The 16,444-nt window shown below is 45.0% G+C and overlaps 1 protein-coding gene across 1 annotated transcript in view; it reads left to right on the top strand.

The window, feature by feature from the left end:
- Window positions 1-7,530: 7,530 nt before the first annotated feature.
- The window catches only part of LOC137325368 (leptin receptor gene-related protein), a 31,540-nt gene continuing 22,626 nt past the window's right edge, over window positions 7,531-16,444 (top strand). The window contains exon 1 of the mRNA XM_067990383.1: window positions 7,531-7,615. Coding sequence (XP_067846484.1) covers window positions 7,600-7,615 — 16 coding nt within the window. The 5' untranslated portion in view covers window positions 7,531-7,599. The remainder of the gene's footprint in view (window positions 7,616-16,444) is intronic.

The following is a 16,444-nucleotide window of genomic DNA, read 5'->3' as shown; positions in this document are numbered from 1 at the left end:
ATTGCTGAAAGTTGACTTTTGTATTTGTGGTGCAGATCAAAAGGCAATTGATTTCTGCTTTTTCCTCAAACCACAACTACTATTTGCAAAAGCACACTTTTTGAACAAAATCTTTTAATTTACGCAAAGGATGATAGTCAAAGTATATATTCAACATGTTAACTAATACAGAGAACTCCTTTTCCCAAGGTGATACTGAGATATGCAGATTAGAAGATACCATCTCCAGTATGTGCTGAATCAGCTGGGATGATTGTAGCAGCTGTGTAATTGGCCTTAGGATCCTAGACTAATGAGGGGAAAAATCAGCCACTAGTCCCAATCCTGATTGTTCAGTAACCCCTCCTGAAAAGTACATGTATGAGATATATGAGATGAAGAAAGGATTGGGTTTCGCTGTGATGTCTCCATAGTCAGACAACCAACTGAAACTTGCTAAACTCTCACATGAAGAAAGGCAAGGAATCTTACAACACCAGGTTATAGTCCAACAGTTTTATTTGAAAATCACAAGCTTTCGGAGGCTTTCTCCTTCGTCACTCACCTGACGAAGGAGAAAGCCTCCGAAAGCTTGTGATTTTCAAATAAAACTGTTGGACTATAACCTGGTGTTGTAGGATTCCTTACGTTTGACCACCCCAGTCCATCACCGGCATCTCCACATCATGAAGAAAGGCAACATGGGTGAGGTGCCAGCACCTGTGCAACCATACTGCAGCAGGAATCAGTCCCTTCAGGAGAGGAGGAACAAAAACTGAGTGGTGGGTTGGGGAGGAAAAAAATGAAAAAAATCTTTGACCAGCATAATTCTTCTTCTACCATGCCCCACCCCCTAACTATCATGCTGGCAGCATAGCACTTGACTCAAAATCCCAACTCAGTTTCTCCACCTATTCCTCTGGCTCCTTTTCCAATTTCGAACACCTCCTCCTCCCCCTCTTTTTTCCCCCCCACCCCCCCCCCCCCCCCAACTCCATAGGATTCTCCTCACCTACCACTGCCCAGAGCCCCAGGTTGATTTCTTCCTAAATACTCTTCCCTCCTGTCGACTCTCAATATCTGTGCAAGAAACTCCTTGTCCGCAGTAATTTCAATCTCCACCTTAACTCCTCCAACCCCACCACAGCTGGTTTACTTGCCCACCTCACTTTCTTGCCTTCACTCTCCAAATTAATTATCCCACCCACATGTGGCCATGCCTTGACCTTATAATCAAATGTGGCCTTGACACCTCTGATATCTGTATTACCAATGGGGCTCTCTGATTATTCCTCATCTGCTCTCCCCTGCATATACGCCTGCCTGTCTGAGACCCATCCGCTATCATATTCCATTCCTGTAAAAGGCTACCACCTCACAAGGGTTCTCATGCTCCAACCTCTTCCAACTCTGACTCTCCACTTCAGATAACATAGACGCCCCTGTTTATCTCAACATCTCAACCAGATCCTAGACAGTTTCCCATCACCACTCCTCCCACTGGTACAACTCCTATCTCTATGGCCCAGTATCTGCTGGTCGTAAGCTGGAGCAACCAGCCTGGCTATCCATCCAAATTTGTCTCTATCACTTCAAGGTCTATAGTTAGCAAAATTGAAGCCCATTGGATTAAAGAGGCAGTGGCAGCATGGATACGAAATTGGCTAAGAGACAGAAAACAGAGTGTAGTGGTCAAGTCTCTTTGCCCCTTGTTTTTCAGATTGTAGTATACAGTGGTGTTCCTCCAGGGGTTGGTATTAAGACCATTGCTCGTTGATGAATATTAATGACCTGGATTTGGGTATGGGGGCATAATTTCAAATTTTGCAGATAATACAAAACTTAGAACTGTAGTAAACTGTGAGGAGGATAGTAGCAAACTTCAGAAAGACATAGACTGGTAAAATGGGCAGATACCTGGCAGACAAGATTTAATGCAGAGAACTATGAAGTGATGCATTTTGGGAGGAAGAATGGGAGGGACATTTGGATATATACTTGAAGAGGAAAAATTTGCAAGGCTATGGGGAAAAAGCGGGGGAGTGGGACTAATTGGATAGCTCTTTCAAAGAGCCAACACAAGCACAATTAGCTGAATGACACCTCCTGCGCTGTATGATTCTATAATTGAATTGTGACCTGGACCACTGACCTTTTTTAAAGTGGTCCTCTCTGTCTTTGCAAGGTGGCCTCTGCCACCAATTTACAGCCCAGGTACTTATGCCAGACTTTCTGGCCTTGGTTATATGACAGGTATCCCAGATGCACCGCTAGTGGCATTGGTGCACACCAATGACACTGTAATTAGGGAACCTCCCCCTTGCCTAGAAAGTCCAGTGGGGTCAGTCATGGAGGTTCCCAGTGAATGTGATCCCAGTGTAAATGCCAGGACCACTGATGCACAGCTTTTCAGAGCCTAATTACATCAGTATACTCTCAATTCAGGGTACTTAATCCCCCATCCTGTAGCCTACAATGAGGCCCAGGACAGAAACACTGAATGCATTGTATACAGCCAGGTTTGTTTCTGTTGTCAACTTTTTTGGTCATGCTTTTCTGTCAAGATTTATCATTGAACCTGATATACCAACATTTCCCATTCAATTTTCCTATATCAACCGTCATGATGTACCTGTATGGAATGAGTTTCTGACGTCTCTCCCACCTTTGGTGCTATCTTGTGTATATATGTGAAAGAAAGAACTTGCATTTATATAGCGCCTTTCATGATCTTGGGACGTCCCAAAGCGCCTTACAACCAATGAAGTAATTTTTGAAGTGTAGTTACTGTTGTAATGTAGGAAACATGGCAACCAATTTGTGCACAACAAGGTCCAGTAGAACGCAATTAGATAATGAACAGATAATTTGTTTTAGTGATACTGGTTGAGGAATAAATATTGGCCCAGAGAGAACTCCCCTGCTGTTCTTCGAATAAAGCCTTGGGATCTTTTATGTCCACTTGAGAGGGGAGATGGGGCCTTGGTTTCACATCTCATCTGAAAGATGACACCTCTGACAGTGCAGTACTCTGCAGCATTGGAGTGTCAGTCTAGTGTATATGTGGGCATTGCTGGCAAGGCTGGCAGTAAATGCTCATCCCTAGTTTCCCCAAGAAGGTGGTGGTGGTGTGCCTTCTTAAACCATTGCAGTCTGTATTTGAAGATACTCCCACAATGCTATGGTATGATACATTTGAGTGGCTTGCTACGCCACTTCAGAGGGCAATTAAGAGTCAACCACATTGGTGTGGGACTGGAGTCATATATAAGGATGGTAGCTTTCCTAAAGGACACTAGTGAACCAGTTAGGTTTTTACAACAATCTGACAGTTTCATGGTCACTTTTACTGGTACCAGCTTTTTATTTCCAGATTCCTTTAACTGAATTCAAATTCTGAAACTGCTATGGTGGCAGTCTCAGTACATTCCCATCGAGAGAAAGGTAGGGCCAGAGCTCCCTGGATGACAAAAGAGATAGAGAGTAAGATGAAGCAGGAAAAGGAGTGCAAGGATAAACCCAGCAACTACAGGCCAGTCAGTTTAACCACGGTGGTGGGGAAACTTTTAGAAACGATAATCTGGGACAGAATTAGCAGTCACTTGGACTAATGTGGCTCGATTAGGGAAAGGCAAATCGTGTTTAACAAATTTGATAGAGTTTTTTGATGAAGTAACAAAGAGGGTAGATAGGGCAATGTGGTTGATGTGGTGTACATGGTCTTTCAAAAGGCGTTTGATAAAGTGCCGCATAATAGGCTTGTCATCAAGATTGAAGGCCATGGAATAAAGGGGGCAGTAGCAGCATGGATACAAAATTGGCTAAGTAACAGGAAGCATAGAGTAGTGGTGAACGGTTATTTTTCGGACTGGAGGGAGGTGTACAGTGGTGTTCCCCAGGGGTTGGTACTAGGACCGCTGCTTTTCTTTATATATATATTAATGACTTGGACTTGAGTGTATGGGACACAATTTCCAAATTTGCAGATGACACAAAACTTGGCAGTGTAGTGAACAGTGAGGAGGATAGTGATAGACTTCAAGAGGATATAGACAGGCTGGTGGCATGGGCGGACACGTGGCAGATGAAATTTAACGCAGAAAAATGCGAAGTGATACACTTCAGTAGGAAGAACGAGGTGAGGCAATATGAACTATAGGGCACAACTCTAAAAGGGGTATAGGAACAGAGAGATCTGGGGGTATATGTGCACAAATTGTTGAAAGTAGCAGGGCAGGTTGAGAAAGTGGCTAAGAAAGCATATGGGATCCTGGGCTTTATAAATAGAGGCATAGGGCCCGATTTTACCAGGGGTGCGGGTTGTCGGCGGGTAGGCCAGCGGGCGCGTTGAAAACACGCCCAGTGAAATTAGTGGGTTGCCCGCGCGATCGTAGCAGGCAACACACTAATTGGATCCACTTACCTGCTCCTCCGGGTTCCCCGATGCTGATCTGCGCGTCGGGCGGGCTGCGCATGCGCAGTAAGATCTGTCAGCTGGAGGTGCTCTATTTAAAGGGGCAGTCCTCCACTGACAGATGCTGCCACAAACAGTAAAAATTACAGCATGGAGCAGCCCAGGGGGAAGGCTGCTCCCAGTTTAATGATGCCTCACCCCAGGTATCATTAGATGGGGTGAGGAGGAGGGGGAGGACAGAGATCTTTCCCGCCCCCCCCCCGGCGGGCGGGAGGAAGCGGCCTGCCTCTGCCACCAAGAAGGCCTGGCTCGAGGTGGCAGAGGGGGTCACCTGCGCCACCAACATATCGCTCACCTGCATACAGTGCAGGAGGCGCTCCAATGACCTCAGTAGGTCAGCCACAGTGAGAACACGTAGTCTTTCCCCTACACTCCGTCTGCCACAACACTGCCCCCACCCCACATCTCCTTCGGCACTGCCAACACTACTCTGTCACATCACCCCTCATACCCACTCAAACCTCATCCTCATCTTACCTGCACCTACTCACCTCGCCAGTACTCACCCCGCCACTACCACGCAACCCAATCCTCATACAATCTCATGGTTCTATCCCAAACTCACCCTCTCGTGCATCTCTCTCACGGCCAGCCTCACTCAACCTGCCACCACCTGTGCTGCAGCCACAGGGCATGCATCACATATGTGCAGTAGGAAGCGTAAGGCAAACGTGTCGTGAGCATGAAGGGGATGCACAAGGGTGTTTGAGGGTTTGTCATGGTCCTTACTTCTATTGAATTAAAGAACAACTCACATCACACATTATATTGGCACCACTACTGCCATGTCTTCGCGAATCCTGTCCGGTTTGTGCAATAATGCCCGCTCCTGGGTATCCCTATGAGGACCCACCACTGATGCCACCCAGTGTGTCACTGCAGAGTGGGTGTAGGTGTATTTGCAGGGCTCTTCTGCGCAGACGACTGAGCGACATCGGGGATGTCCCCGGTTGCAGCTTGGAAGGCTGTGGAGCAGAAGTTCGGGAGGGCAGTGGTGACTTTGACAGCGACAGGTAGGAAGATGGTGCACGGGCCAGCCAGGAGCAGCTCGGCACGAGAGAGGCTGCAGATGTCCACGGCTAAATGTCGACTGACTCTGAGCCTCCGTGTGCACTGCTGCTCAGAGAGGTCCAGGAGGCTGAGCCTCGGTCTGTGGAACGTGTGGCGAGGGTAGTGCCCTCTGCGACGCATCTCTCTCTGCGGTAGCCCTCCCTCCTGCTGTACAGGTGGATGTGTCACAGCACTCTGTTGTGGAGCTCCACGTGTCAGAGGTGGACGGTGAGGCTGGTGATGCTGTTCGCCCTCCGAGGAGGTCATGACTGCAGTTACGGCGGCCCCCATCCGCAAGATGTACATCTGAGGGGGTCCGCAAGGTATGTACATGTCTCCGGACCCCGGGGTAAGTGTGCAGGTTGGTGACTTCGACCGTCAGGAGGAGGGTGTTGGAGGCCAAACTTTGTCCCAAGTGACAGAGCGGCCTCCTGCAATGGCTGAGGGTCTCCCCCCCCCCCCCCCCCCCACCCCCACCTGTTAAATGGACCTTTGCAGCTGCCACAGGCTGACGGCTGCAACACGTCCGTTTCAACTGGGACTGTTTTCCCCCAGTGTGTGAAACAGTCCCATGTTGATCCAAAATCACACACAGTCCCTTAATCAGGTCAGTTAATGACCTGAACAAGCAAAGTAAATACACTCAAGTGGCATCCCGCTGGCTTTAATTGCCTGCGGGATTCCCACCAGCGGGGGCTGCGCACGCACGTCAGCGCGGAACCCGGAAGTGGGCGGGATCGAGGCCCGATCCGGTCCCGCACCTGGATTTCGGGATTTTCGGGGTCCCCTGCCGAGAACGCACCTGGTAGCGGGTGCTAAAATCGGGCCCATAGAGTACAAAAGCAAGGAAGTCATGACGAACCAGCGTGGGCTCGATGGGCCGAATGGCCTCCTTCCATACTGTAACCTTTCTATGATTCAACCACAACTGGAGTATTGTGTCCAGCTCTGGGTACCGCACTTTAGGAAAGATGTGAAGGCCTTAGAGAGGATGCAGAAAAGATTTACTAGAATTATTCCAGGGATGAGGGACTTTAGTTACGTGGATAGACTAGAGAAGCTGGGGTTGTTCTTCTTGGAACAGAGAAGATTGAGAGGAGATTTGATAGAGGTATTTAAAATCATGAAGGATCTGGACAGAAAAGATAGGGAGAAACTGTTCCCATTGGCGGCAGGGTCAAGAACCAGAGGACATGGATTTAAGGTGATTGGCAAAAGAACCAAAGGTGATATGAGGAAAAACCTTTTTACACAGCAATTGGTTTATTTCTGGAATGCACTGCCAGAGTGGGTGGTTGAGGCAGATTCAATCGTGGCTTTCAAAAGGAAACTGGATAAGTACTTGAAAGGAAAAAATTTTGCAGGGCTACAGGGATAGGGCAGGGGAGTGGGACTAGCTGGATTGCTCTTGCTCAGAGCTGGCACGGACTCAATGGGTTGAATGGCCTCCTTCCATGCTGTAACTTTTCTATGATTCTATGAATTTGAATTCATATTCTCTGGATTATTAGAGCAGGCCTTTTGGATTACTAATCCAGTAACATAACCACTACACTACCATACCCTGTAATTTTCACTTCCATTATTTCCTCCAATGCAAAATTTATTTTTGTGTCTCTAAATGCAATATTCCTTTGTTTAAAGAGGGAAACAGGTTGCTCACTGGAACATTTATTTAATAATAAATTTGCCTACAATTTGTTTGCTTTGGCCAAAGCTATCCTAGGATCACAGTTCCTTTATTCTGGGGATGGAGGGTAGTAGATGGGGATCTAATTTGGATAAATCCATCCTATGTCGGTCACAACAATTCCGTCAATTGGTCAGAATTGACCCTACGGTCCCGATGATTGGACGAACGGGCAGGCTTATGTTGCATATGATTGGCAAACTGCCTGTTAAGACAGTAATGATTGGCTAGTTGACGAGTAGGAAGTCTATGCCTATTGGTTGGAGATCTCGCAGTATCTCTTCACTGATTGGCTGTGAACGGGCACGGAGCAGGGCGTTGGTTGGCCGCCTGTGGCGGAGCCGCTGATTGGGTGAATCTGAGTGGGCCAGCGGAAGGGTGAGAGCAGAATCAGAGGAGCAGGAAGATGGCGGGGATTAAAGGTAGGAGACGGCCTCGCAGTTTGACTGCGACTAACAGGGCGGTTCTCCCGGGGCCAGGATCAGGCTTATTGCGGTATCAAGTACTGTATGGCGAGGCCTGGGCCTAGGAGAGGCGCTGCGACCCACATATGAGACTGTAGGGTTGGGGCCGGGGCTCGATAGGATCCCTCGGGAATCGCCTCAAATATCATCAGATTCACAGTGCGAATCCCCATGTTTCCTCCCCGCTTCACCTCAGGCTCCGGATCTTGTTGGGCTGCAGCCCCTCGGGAGCACCTTCCCAGTGCCCAATCTTCACTCGGGAGCATTCACAACGAGTGTCGTCCCTGAGGGGCATCACAGACAAACAGGGATGGATCCTGCCCTTGCCTGATATTTACACGCCCAGTCCAGCAAGTGAGTACTCGGGCGGATTCCCCCTCCCCCTCTCTAGTCCAGGGGCATTAATGCCAAATGTTTTTACCCCGACTGATCCAGTTATGAGTGCAGATTTGGGATTGACTATGGGGCCCTACTGGTCTGTATGGCCCAGTATCAAACTAGTAACAGAAAATGTTTGAAATAAACAACAAGTTGGTCAGCATCTGAAAAAAAGATTGATTAAGTTTTGGGTCAGATACTTTTCTCAACTTTTCAGATGCTACTAGACCGTAGAATCTTACAGCAGTACAGAAGGAGGCCATTTGGCCTATCGTGCTGGCTCCTTGAAAGAATCATCCAATTAGTCCCACTCCCCTGCTCTTTGCCCATAGCCTTGCAAACTTTTCCCTTTCAAGTATTTATCCAATTCCCTTTTGAAAGTTACTATTGAACCTGCTTCCACCACCCTTTCAGGCAGTGCATTCCAGATCATCATAACTTGCTGCATTAAAAAAATTCTCCTCATCTCCCCTCTGGTTCTTTTGCCAGTTATCTTAAATGTCTGTCCTCTGGAAACAGTTGCCAATGGAAACAGTTTCTCCTTATTTACTCTATCAAAACTCCTCATAATTTTGAACACCTCTATCAAATTTTCACTTAACCTTCTCTGTTTTAAGGAGAACAATCCCAGCCTCCATCTATGTATTTCCACCATTTTTTGTTCTTATTTCAGATTTTTCAGCATTTGCAGATTTTCCTTTTGAGTTTACATTTTTGCAGTTTTAATATGAACTGTTGAAATCGGCATCTGCCTTTTAGTAAAAGAAAAACCTGATTGCTTTTGCAGCAGATTCAAAAGCCCTGAGCTCATTTTATCTTTAGACTGGTACATTGATCAACTGTTCTATTTATTTGAGTTAATGCCATAATAAAAGCTATGAATGTAACAAATATCTAACTTAAAATTAAAAACTGTTGTACCAACAAGATGTTTATGTGAAGGGAACAGTTAACATTCAAAATATTTATTCTGGAGATTCATAGTATTTCAATTTATAATGCCTTTCTAATATTTTTGCAAGATGCAGAAAATTGATACTGACTTGTATCTTTTGTTGATATTAGAACTTCTCTTTCTAATGGAAAGATGTGCAATGCAGCAACAGTACTTTGCCATCTCCTGTGGTCATGATCACTGACAAGACTATCTCCAACCACTTCCTAGATTCCTCACCACCCATATCCCCCATTGCACTTTCAACCCCACATCACACTGCGTCCAACCCCTGGAAGAAATCCCTTCATTGGTCACTCATAACATCCCAATGACCTAACTCTTGGCCTTCCATTCTCCATGATACCCCTGCAGCTTCTGATTTGCTCAATGATTCCCTGACCTCCACCCTTGACGCTGTTATCCTCAATGAAACCTTCACTGTCTCCTGTCTCAGGCATTCCCTCTGGTATGGCCCCTGTCTTGCTCCCTCAAGTTTAAGGGGCACAGACTTGAGCATATCTAAAGTCCACTGACTTGGCCATCATCACCAGATCTGGCTGGACCATGCCAAGCTCTACTGGGCCTTACTCTTCTTTCCCAAAGCACTCACTGCTCTTGGATCATCCTGGGGAGCAAAGATAACTCCCAACTTCTTTTCTCTACTGCTAATTGCTGCCTTCAACTACTGTTTCCTACCACTCCATCCTCCAGCAAGTGGGAGGGAGTGCATGGATTACTCTGTTACCAAGATAGAGTCCATCCATTGAGCTACATCTTCTGCTTCCATCCACCCCATCCTTTTCCAGCAAGCCAAATCTCCCCCGAACATACCACTATTGTTCTGAATCCCTTTCTGTCTCTAATTTCTATCCCATCCCCCCATACTGTCTCTGAACTCATCCATGAGACCCACCTCCTGCACATTCGACTGCTGAACAATTCAACTTCCCTTCCTAACCCCTATGCTAGCTGACATTCTCGTGACAGTTACCGTGGCGCATTATCCCCCTCGTCCTCTCTGCAGACTTTAACGTGGTTGGCTGCACCATCCTCCTTAAACGCCTCTCCTCCATTGTACAGCTCAATGGTTCCACTCTTACCTGTCCAATTGTAGACAGAGCATCTCTTCCCACCTTGCACTTGTCACCTCGGAAATCCCCTAAGAATCCATCCTAGCTCCCCTCGTCTTTCTCAGATTCGTGCTACCTGTTGTCGACATCATCCGTTGACGATAATGAGCTCTACCTCTCCACCACCTCGCTTGATCATTCCACTGCCTCAATGTTGTCAAGCTCTTCTGACCTCTAGTCTTGGATAAGCCACAGTTTCCTCCAGCTAAACATTGAGAAGTCCAAAGCCAATGTCTTCGCTGCTCCCACCACAAATTCGGTACACTCACCATCAACTCCACCCCCTCCTTGGCCACTGTCTCAGGTTGAACAGAATGTTCATAACCGTGGCATCCTATTTGACCCCAAGCTAAGTTTCTGACCCCATATCTTCTCCATCATAAAGACCGCCTACGTCCACCTCTGTAACATCACCCGCCTCTGCCCCAACTTCAGCCCAACTGCTGCTGAAACCTCCTTCTGTGTTTTTGTCACCTCCAGAATTAACTATCCCAGTACTCTCCTAGCTAGTCTCCCATCAAGTCTCTCTTAAATTTCGGCTTATCTAAAACTCTCCTGCCTATCCTATCCTGCACTAAATCTTGTTTGCCCATCATCCCTGTCTTGGTTGATCTAAGTTGGCTCCCAGTTCCTAATGCTTGAAATTTAAAATTCCCATCCTTGTGTTTAAATCCCTACCTGGCCTCGCTCCCTTCCCTGTCTCTGTAACCTTATCCAGTGTTACGATCCCTTTCTCTCCCAACTCTCAATTCCTCTGATTCTAGTCTCTTGTGCTTTGCCCCACCATCCTGCCTTCACTGGTGGCAACTGTGCCTTCGTCTGCCATGGTCCCATGCTCTGGAATTCCCTCCCTAGCCCTCTCCTCCTTTAAGACCCTCCTTAAAACCCACCTCTTTCAAAGGTCTCATATTTCCTCCTTAGGCTCAGGTCTGTTTATTTTCCTTGTGCTTCTGTGAAGTGCTTCTACATTAAAGGTGCTATTATAAATGCAAGATGTTGTTGTCCCTTAAGCCTCCTGGTAAGCTGTTCCAAAAACTGATTACCCTCTCTGTAAAGTAACAGTTCTTTACACTCTCCCTGTTCTCAGTTTGTACTCTGGTCCCATTGTTCAACTGTGTCATGCTAATTGAAATAGTCCTGACTGATCCTCTACATCCTGGAGCCTTATTAATTTGAAAACCTCACTCATATCCCCCCTCAGTCTTTTCTCCAGTTCTTTGATCCTAACCTCATGTTTTATTTCCTAATTCTCTTATTTTTATTAGTTCTTCCCTCAACCTTTTCCAGCTGAGAATGCATCCTTTCAATGCTCTCCTGGTCGGCCTCCCATCTTGCACCCTCCTTAAACAAATTCATCCATAATTTTGCTGCCCGTACCCTAACTCACACCAAGCCCCGTTCACCCGTCACCTGTGCTTGCTGACCAACATTGGGAACACCTCAATTTTAAAATTCTCATCCTTGTCTTCAAATCCCTCCATGACTTCAACGCTCCCTTATCTCTGTAACCTCCTCCAGCACTACAATTCTCCGAGATCTCTGCACTATAATTCTGGCCTCTTGCACATCCCGATTTTCTTCATTCTACCATTGGTGGCCGTGCCTTCAGCTGCCTAGGCCCTAAGCTCTTGAATTCCCTCCCTAAACCTCTCTACCTCCCTCCCCTTCTTTAGGATGCTCCTTAAAACCTACCTCTTTGACCAAGCTTTTGGTCACCTGTCCTAACATCGCCTTATGTGGCTTAGTGTCAAATTTTGTTTGATCACACTCCTATTAAGCGCCTTGGGACGTTTCAGTACGTTAAAGGCGCTATATAAATGCAAGTTGCCTGTCATGTGAATTTCAGAACTGAACACAATACTCTAGCTAGTCTGACCAGTGCTCCAAAATGGCAAGATTACTACTTTTGATCTAAACTCCATTCATCTTTATGCAACCTAACATCCTATTAGCTTTTTTGACAACTGTGCGACATTGTCTTGAGATCTCAATACCATGACTCCCGAGACCCTTGATCTATCTTGGTCAGTTTTTTTCCTCTTGGACCTGTAATCCCTGTGCCTATTCCATATCCCTAAATGCATGCTTTTACACTTATGTTTACATTAAGTTGCATCTGCCAATTGTCCACCCACTTCCCCATTCAAGTCCTCTTGTAGCTTGGTGCCGTTCTTCACTATTTTAACCACTTGTATTGTGATGTCATCTGCAAACTGTAAAATGAGGCTACAGGTACCCTTTTCCAGGTCATTAATGAAAATGTTAGAGTGCTGGTCTCAACACCAAGATCTGCATGACTTCACTCGCCACACCCACCATTCAGAACACTTCAAATTCACACAAATCCTCTGTCTCCTATCGCCCAGTCACAATTCAGTCCATCTCAAATCCAAGTATGAGAATTGTATTATTTGCATCTTTTGTTACCGTACTAAAAAATTCTATTAAATTGTTCTGACATGATTTCCCTTCTGTACATCCATGCTGACTCTTACCATTGCTTTACATCTCTTTAAGTGCTTCACTGCTTATCCTTGATAATTGATTCTAGAGTTCTCTGTGGTCCTGATGAGAGATTAACTGGCTTATATTTAGCTAAGTTTCCACCCCCCACATCCCTCCCCGATCATTTTTTAAATAAAGGCACTACATTTGCTGTTCTCCAGAACCTCCGCCTCTTCTAATCAGCCCTTAATTCTGTATTTACACATCTAACTCCAGTTCAGAGCTAGCACTGACATAGACAAGATGGGCCCAATTGTTTCCTTTGCTTTAATTTCTCTGATTTTCTGTGTTTTGACCTACATTTTGGTAAGTGATGGTTGCAAACAACCCGAGTACATTCACAGCCATATCGCCTACCAACGTTGCCACCAAGTAATTTAATGTTGTCACTGTGATTTCAGCTAAATGTAATGGTAGGCCTGTAAAATTTTCATACTATACATATTTATTTGAACTGCAAAAAACACAGAGGTACAATTGCAGATTTTATCCTTCCAAACTTTGTTTGCATCATATGCTCTTATACTTTAATGTTTATGAGGCTCAATTCAGCAACCCAGATTGTTTCCACAACAGACCTGTAAAGATTAGGATTTTACCATATTGTTATACATGTTAAAGTTTGGAAGAATGAAATTTACAATTGTAGTTTAGGGTTGTCTTACAGTTCAAGTTGAGATATGTCTGTGTGTACTTCCTTTCTACAAAATTTTCCTTCCTGTTATCACTTTTTTATGTCATACATTTGTCAACTTTTTCCATTATAAATTTCTATGTCTGCACATATCCCTCAAACAATGCCTAAAAACAGTTGATCTGGTTATTTATTTCATTGCTGTTTGTGGGACGTTGTGCATAAATTGGCTGCCACGTTGCCTACATTACAACAGTGACTACATTTCAAAAAGTATTTAATTGGCTGTAAGCACTTTGGGATGCCCTGGGGTTGTGAAAGGAGCTATATAAATGCAAGTTCTTTTCTTTTTTCTCTATCTGAATTTCTAATGTTCAAAATAAGTGTTTAAACAAAAATTACATTTTACAAAGTTTGTATGTCTAAATTCATGCATTAGATTGTCTTTTTTGTCTTTTAATATATTCCTTTTATGAGTCTGAGATAAAAAGACACTACTGTTTACAAGCTGTTGTAGGTTTTGTTCTATGTTCTAAAAATTTCAGAAAACACATTAAGCTAAGAAAGAGTGTGCCTTTACTCCAGAAAAAAACAAATTAGTTGAATTTTGAAAGCAGAGAGAGAGCCTCCATTACCTGCGTTTTGTTGACTGAAAATGTTAACTATCTAGTTAACAGCTGTCAGATACAGAGTGTGGAAAGCTGCAATCTGAGTTTAAAAACAAACTAAAAGTACCAAGAATATTAAATAAGAAATGTGTGGAAGCATTAGGTTGGTTGTTCCAGTGGTACTGTTCATTGCTGCCAGACCGACTATAAAAATGTGTTCGGCAGTTAATTTGGTGCCGCCGTCTCTTCAGTGGTTCTGAGGCTTGGGCACAAACACGACGTTCCATTGCCAGGTCTTGGCTCATCCCTTTTCCTTGCCCCAATATTTATTTTATTAAAATAAATTACTAGAGGTGTATTTTTCAACCAGTTCAAGGAATCTTTCCCCAGTATTCCATTAAACTTTATTTTAAAAAATGGCTTGCAAATTAAAATGGGATTAGTAAAATAATATAAAATACTTAAGCACCAGAGAAGTTTGGAAAGACTTGGGTCTTTCATTGCGAATGCTTGTACTCCGCTGCCCATATTGGGAGTAATGCTTGGCAGAATCTTGATTATGTCATTTGGGCACCAGATGGTACTGCAGTACAGATTTTTTTGACACTTTCTCTCTTGAACAAACAGTTCTTCAAAAGCCAGAATTCTTCCTGGTTGTTTCCGTGGATGTTCATTCTATTAAAGAAACACTCCAAGGAAGGCTGAGACAAGTTCTGTTTGTGGGGCTAAGCTCAAATGCTATCAGTTTCTTGTGCAGTTTTGAATTTTGCATTTAACTCTTAAGTCCTGTTTTTTTTTCCAGTGGCTATTCCATGTATTTGTGAGCTGCCGGTATGGTAATTTCTGTATGTGTATTTTTTTTGAGCACTTCAGTTCTTGAAGGGAAAAGTATAAATGGTGCAAGCTGGGAGAGTGGCATTTTTTTTTGACTTCTCTCTCTTTCTCACCCCCCCCTCCCCCCCCCAAACCTCACTTTTTTCCCTCGTCTACTGAAGGTGATGACTCATACCGAGGTATGGTTTCACTATCATCAGCTACCCTCCAGCACTTTACCCAAGTGACCATGCTTTATCTGTAAGCCTTGAGAGTGAATGTCAGCAATCTATTCACTTGTGATGGGGCAATACAGTTGTCCCTGCCAGATCCTATCCTCACTTAATGTCCACACTTGCACTTTTTAACAGAGACCCCTGGACAGCAATATAATGTTTGCGATATGCTTTCCTGAGTTCTATCAATGGTTCAGTTGGAAAGTGCACAGCCCAAAAAGAACAAAGCCTTGTGGATTAAGGAGTTCCCACATACTGATATCTAAGCTTTTTTTAAAAAAACTTGCATTTAGATAGTTCCTGTCATGTCTTCAGCCTGTCCCAAAGTGCTTGACAGCAATGAATTACTTTTGAAGCGTAGTCGCTGTTGTTTTATAACAAGCATGGCAGCCAATTTGTGCACAAATTAGATAAATGAGCATTGAATCTGTTTTGGTGGTGTTAGTTGAGGGAAGAATATTGGTTAGGATACTGGGAGAACTCCCTGCTCTTCGAATAATGTCATGGGATCCTTTACGTCCACCTGAACATGCAGATAGAGCCTCAGTTTAATGTCTTAGAATCATAGAATCTTACAGCACAGAAGAAGGCCATTCAGCCCATTGTACCTGTGCGGGCTCTTTGAAAGAGCTGTCCAATTTAGCCCCACACCCCAGCTTTTTCCCCATAACCCTGCAAATGAATCCCCTTCAAGTACATGTCCAATTGCCTTTTGAAACTTCCCATGGAATCTGCTTCCACCATCCTTTCAGGTAGTGCATTACAGACTTTATCAACCCTCTGTGTGGAAAAAATTTCTCCTCATTTCCCCTATAGTTCTTTTGCCAATTATTTTAATTCTAAGACCTCTGGTTACTGACCCACTTGCCAGAAGAAACAGTTTCTCCCATTTGCTCCATCAGAACCCCTCATTATTTTGAATATCTCTATCAGGTATTCCCTTAACCTCTGCTCTAAGGAGAAAAATCCCAGCTTCTCCAATCTTTCCACATAGCTGAAGTTTTTTTTATTCGTTCATGGGATGTGGGCGTCGCTGGCAAGGCCAGCATTTATTGCCCATCCTTAATCGCCCTTGAGAAGGTGGTGGTGAGCCTCCTTCTTGAACTGCTGCAGACCATGTGGTGAAGGTTCTCCCACAGTGCTGTTAGGTAGGGAGTTCCAGGAATTTGATCCAGCGACGATGAAGGAACGGCGATATATTTCTAAGTCAGGATGATGTTTGACTTGGAGGGGAATGTGCAGGTGGTGTTGTTCCCATGCGCCTGCTGCCCTTGTCCTTCTAGGTGGTGGAGGTGCTCGCGAAGAAGCCTTGGCGAGTTGCTGTAGTGCATCCTGTGGATGGTACACACTCCAGCCACTGTGCGCCGGTGGTGAAGGGAGTGAATGTTTAGGGTGGTGGATGGGGTGCCAATCAAGCGGACTGCTTTGTCCTGGATGGTGTCGAGCTTCTTGAGTGTTGTTGGAGCTGTACTCATCCAGGCAAGTGGAGAGTATTCCTGACTTGTGTCTTGTAGATGGTGGAAAGGCTTTGGGGAGTCAGGAGGTG

The sequence above is a fragment of the Heptranchias perlo genome, chromosome 9, assembly GCF_035084215.1.
Source record: "Heptranchias perlo isolate sHepPer1 chromosome 9, sHepPer1.hap1, whole genome shotgun sequence".
In the NCBI taxonomy this organism is placed as follows: Eukaryota; Metazoa; Chordata; class Chondrichthyes; order Hexanchiformes; family Hexanchidae; genus Heptranchias; species Heptranchias perlo.
The sequence above is the reverse complement of the archived record's forward strand: the minus strand, read 5'-3'. Positions and strand labels throughout refer to the sequence as shown.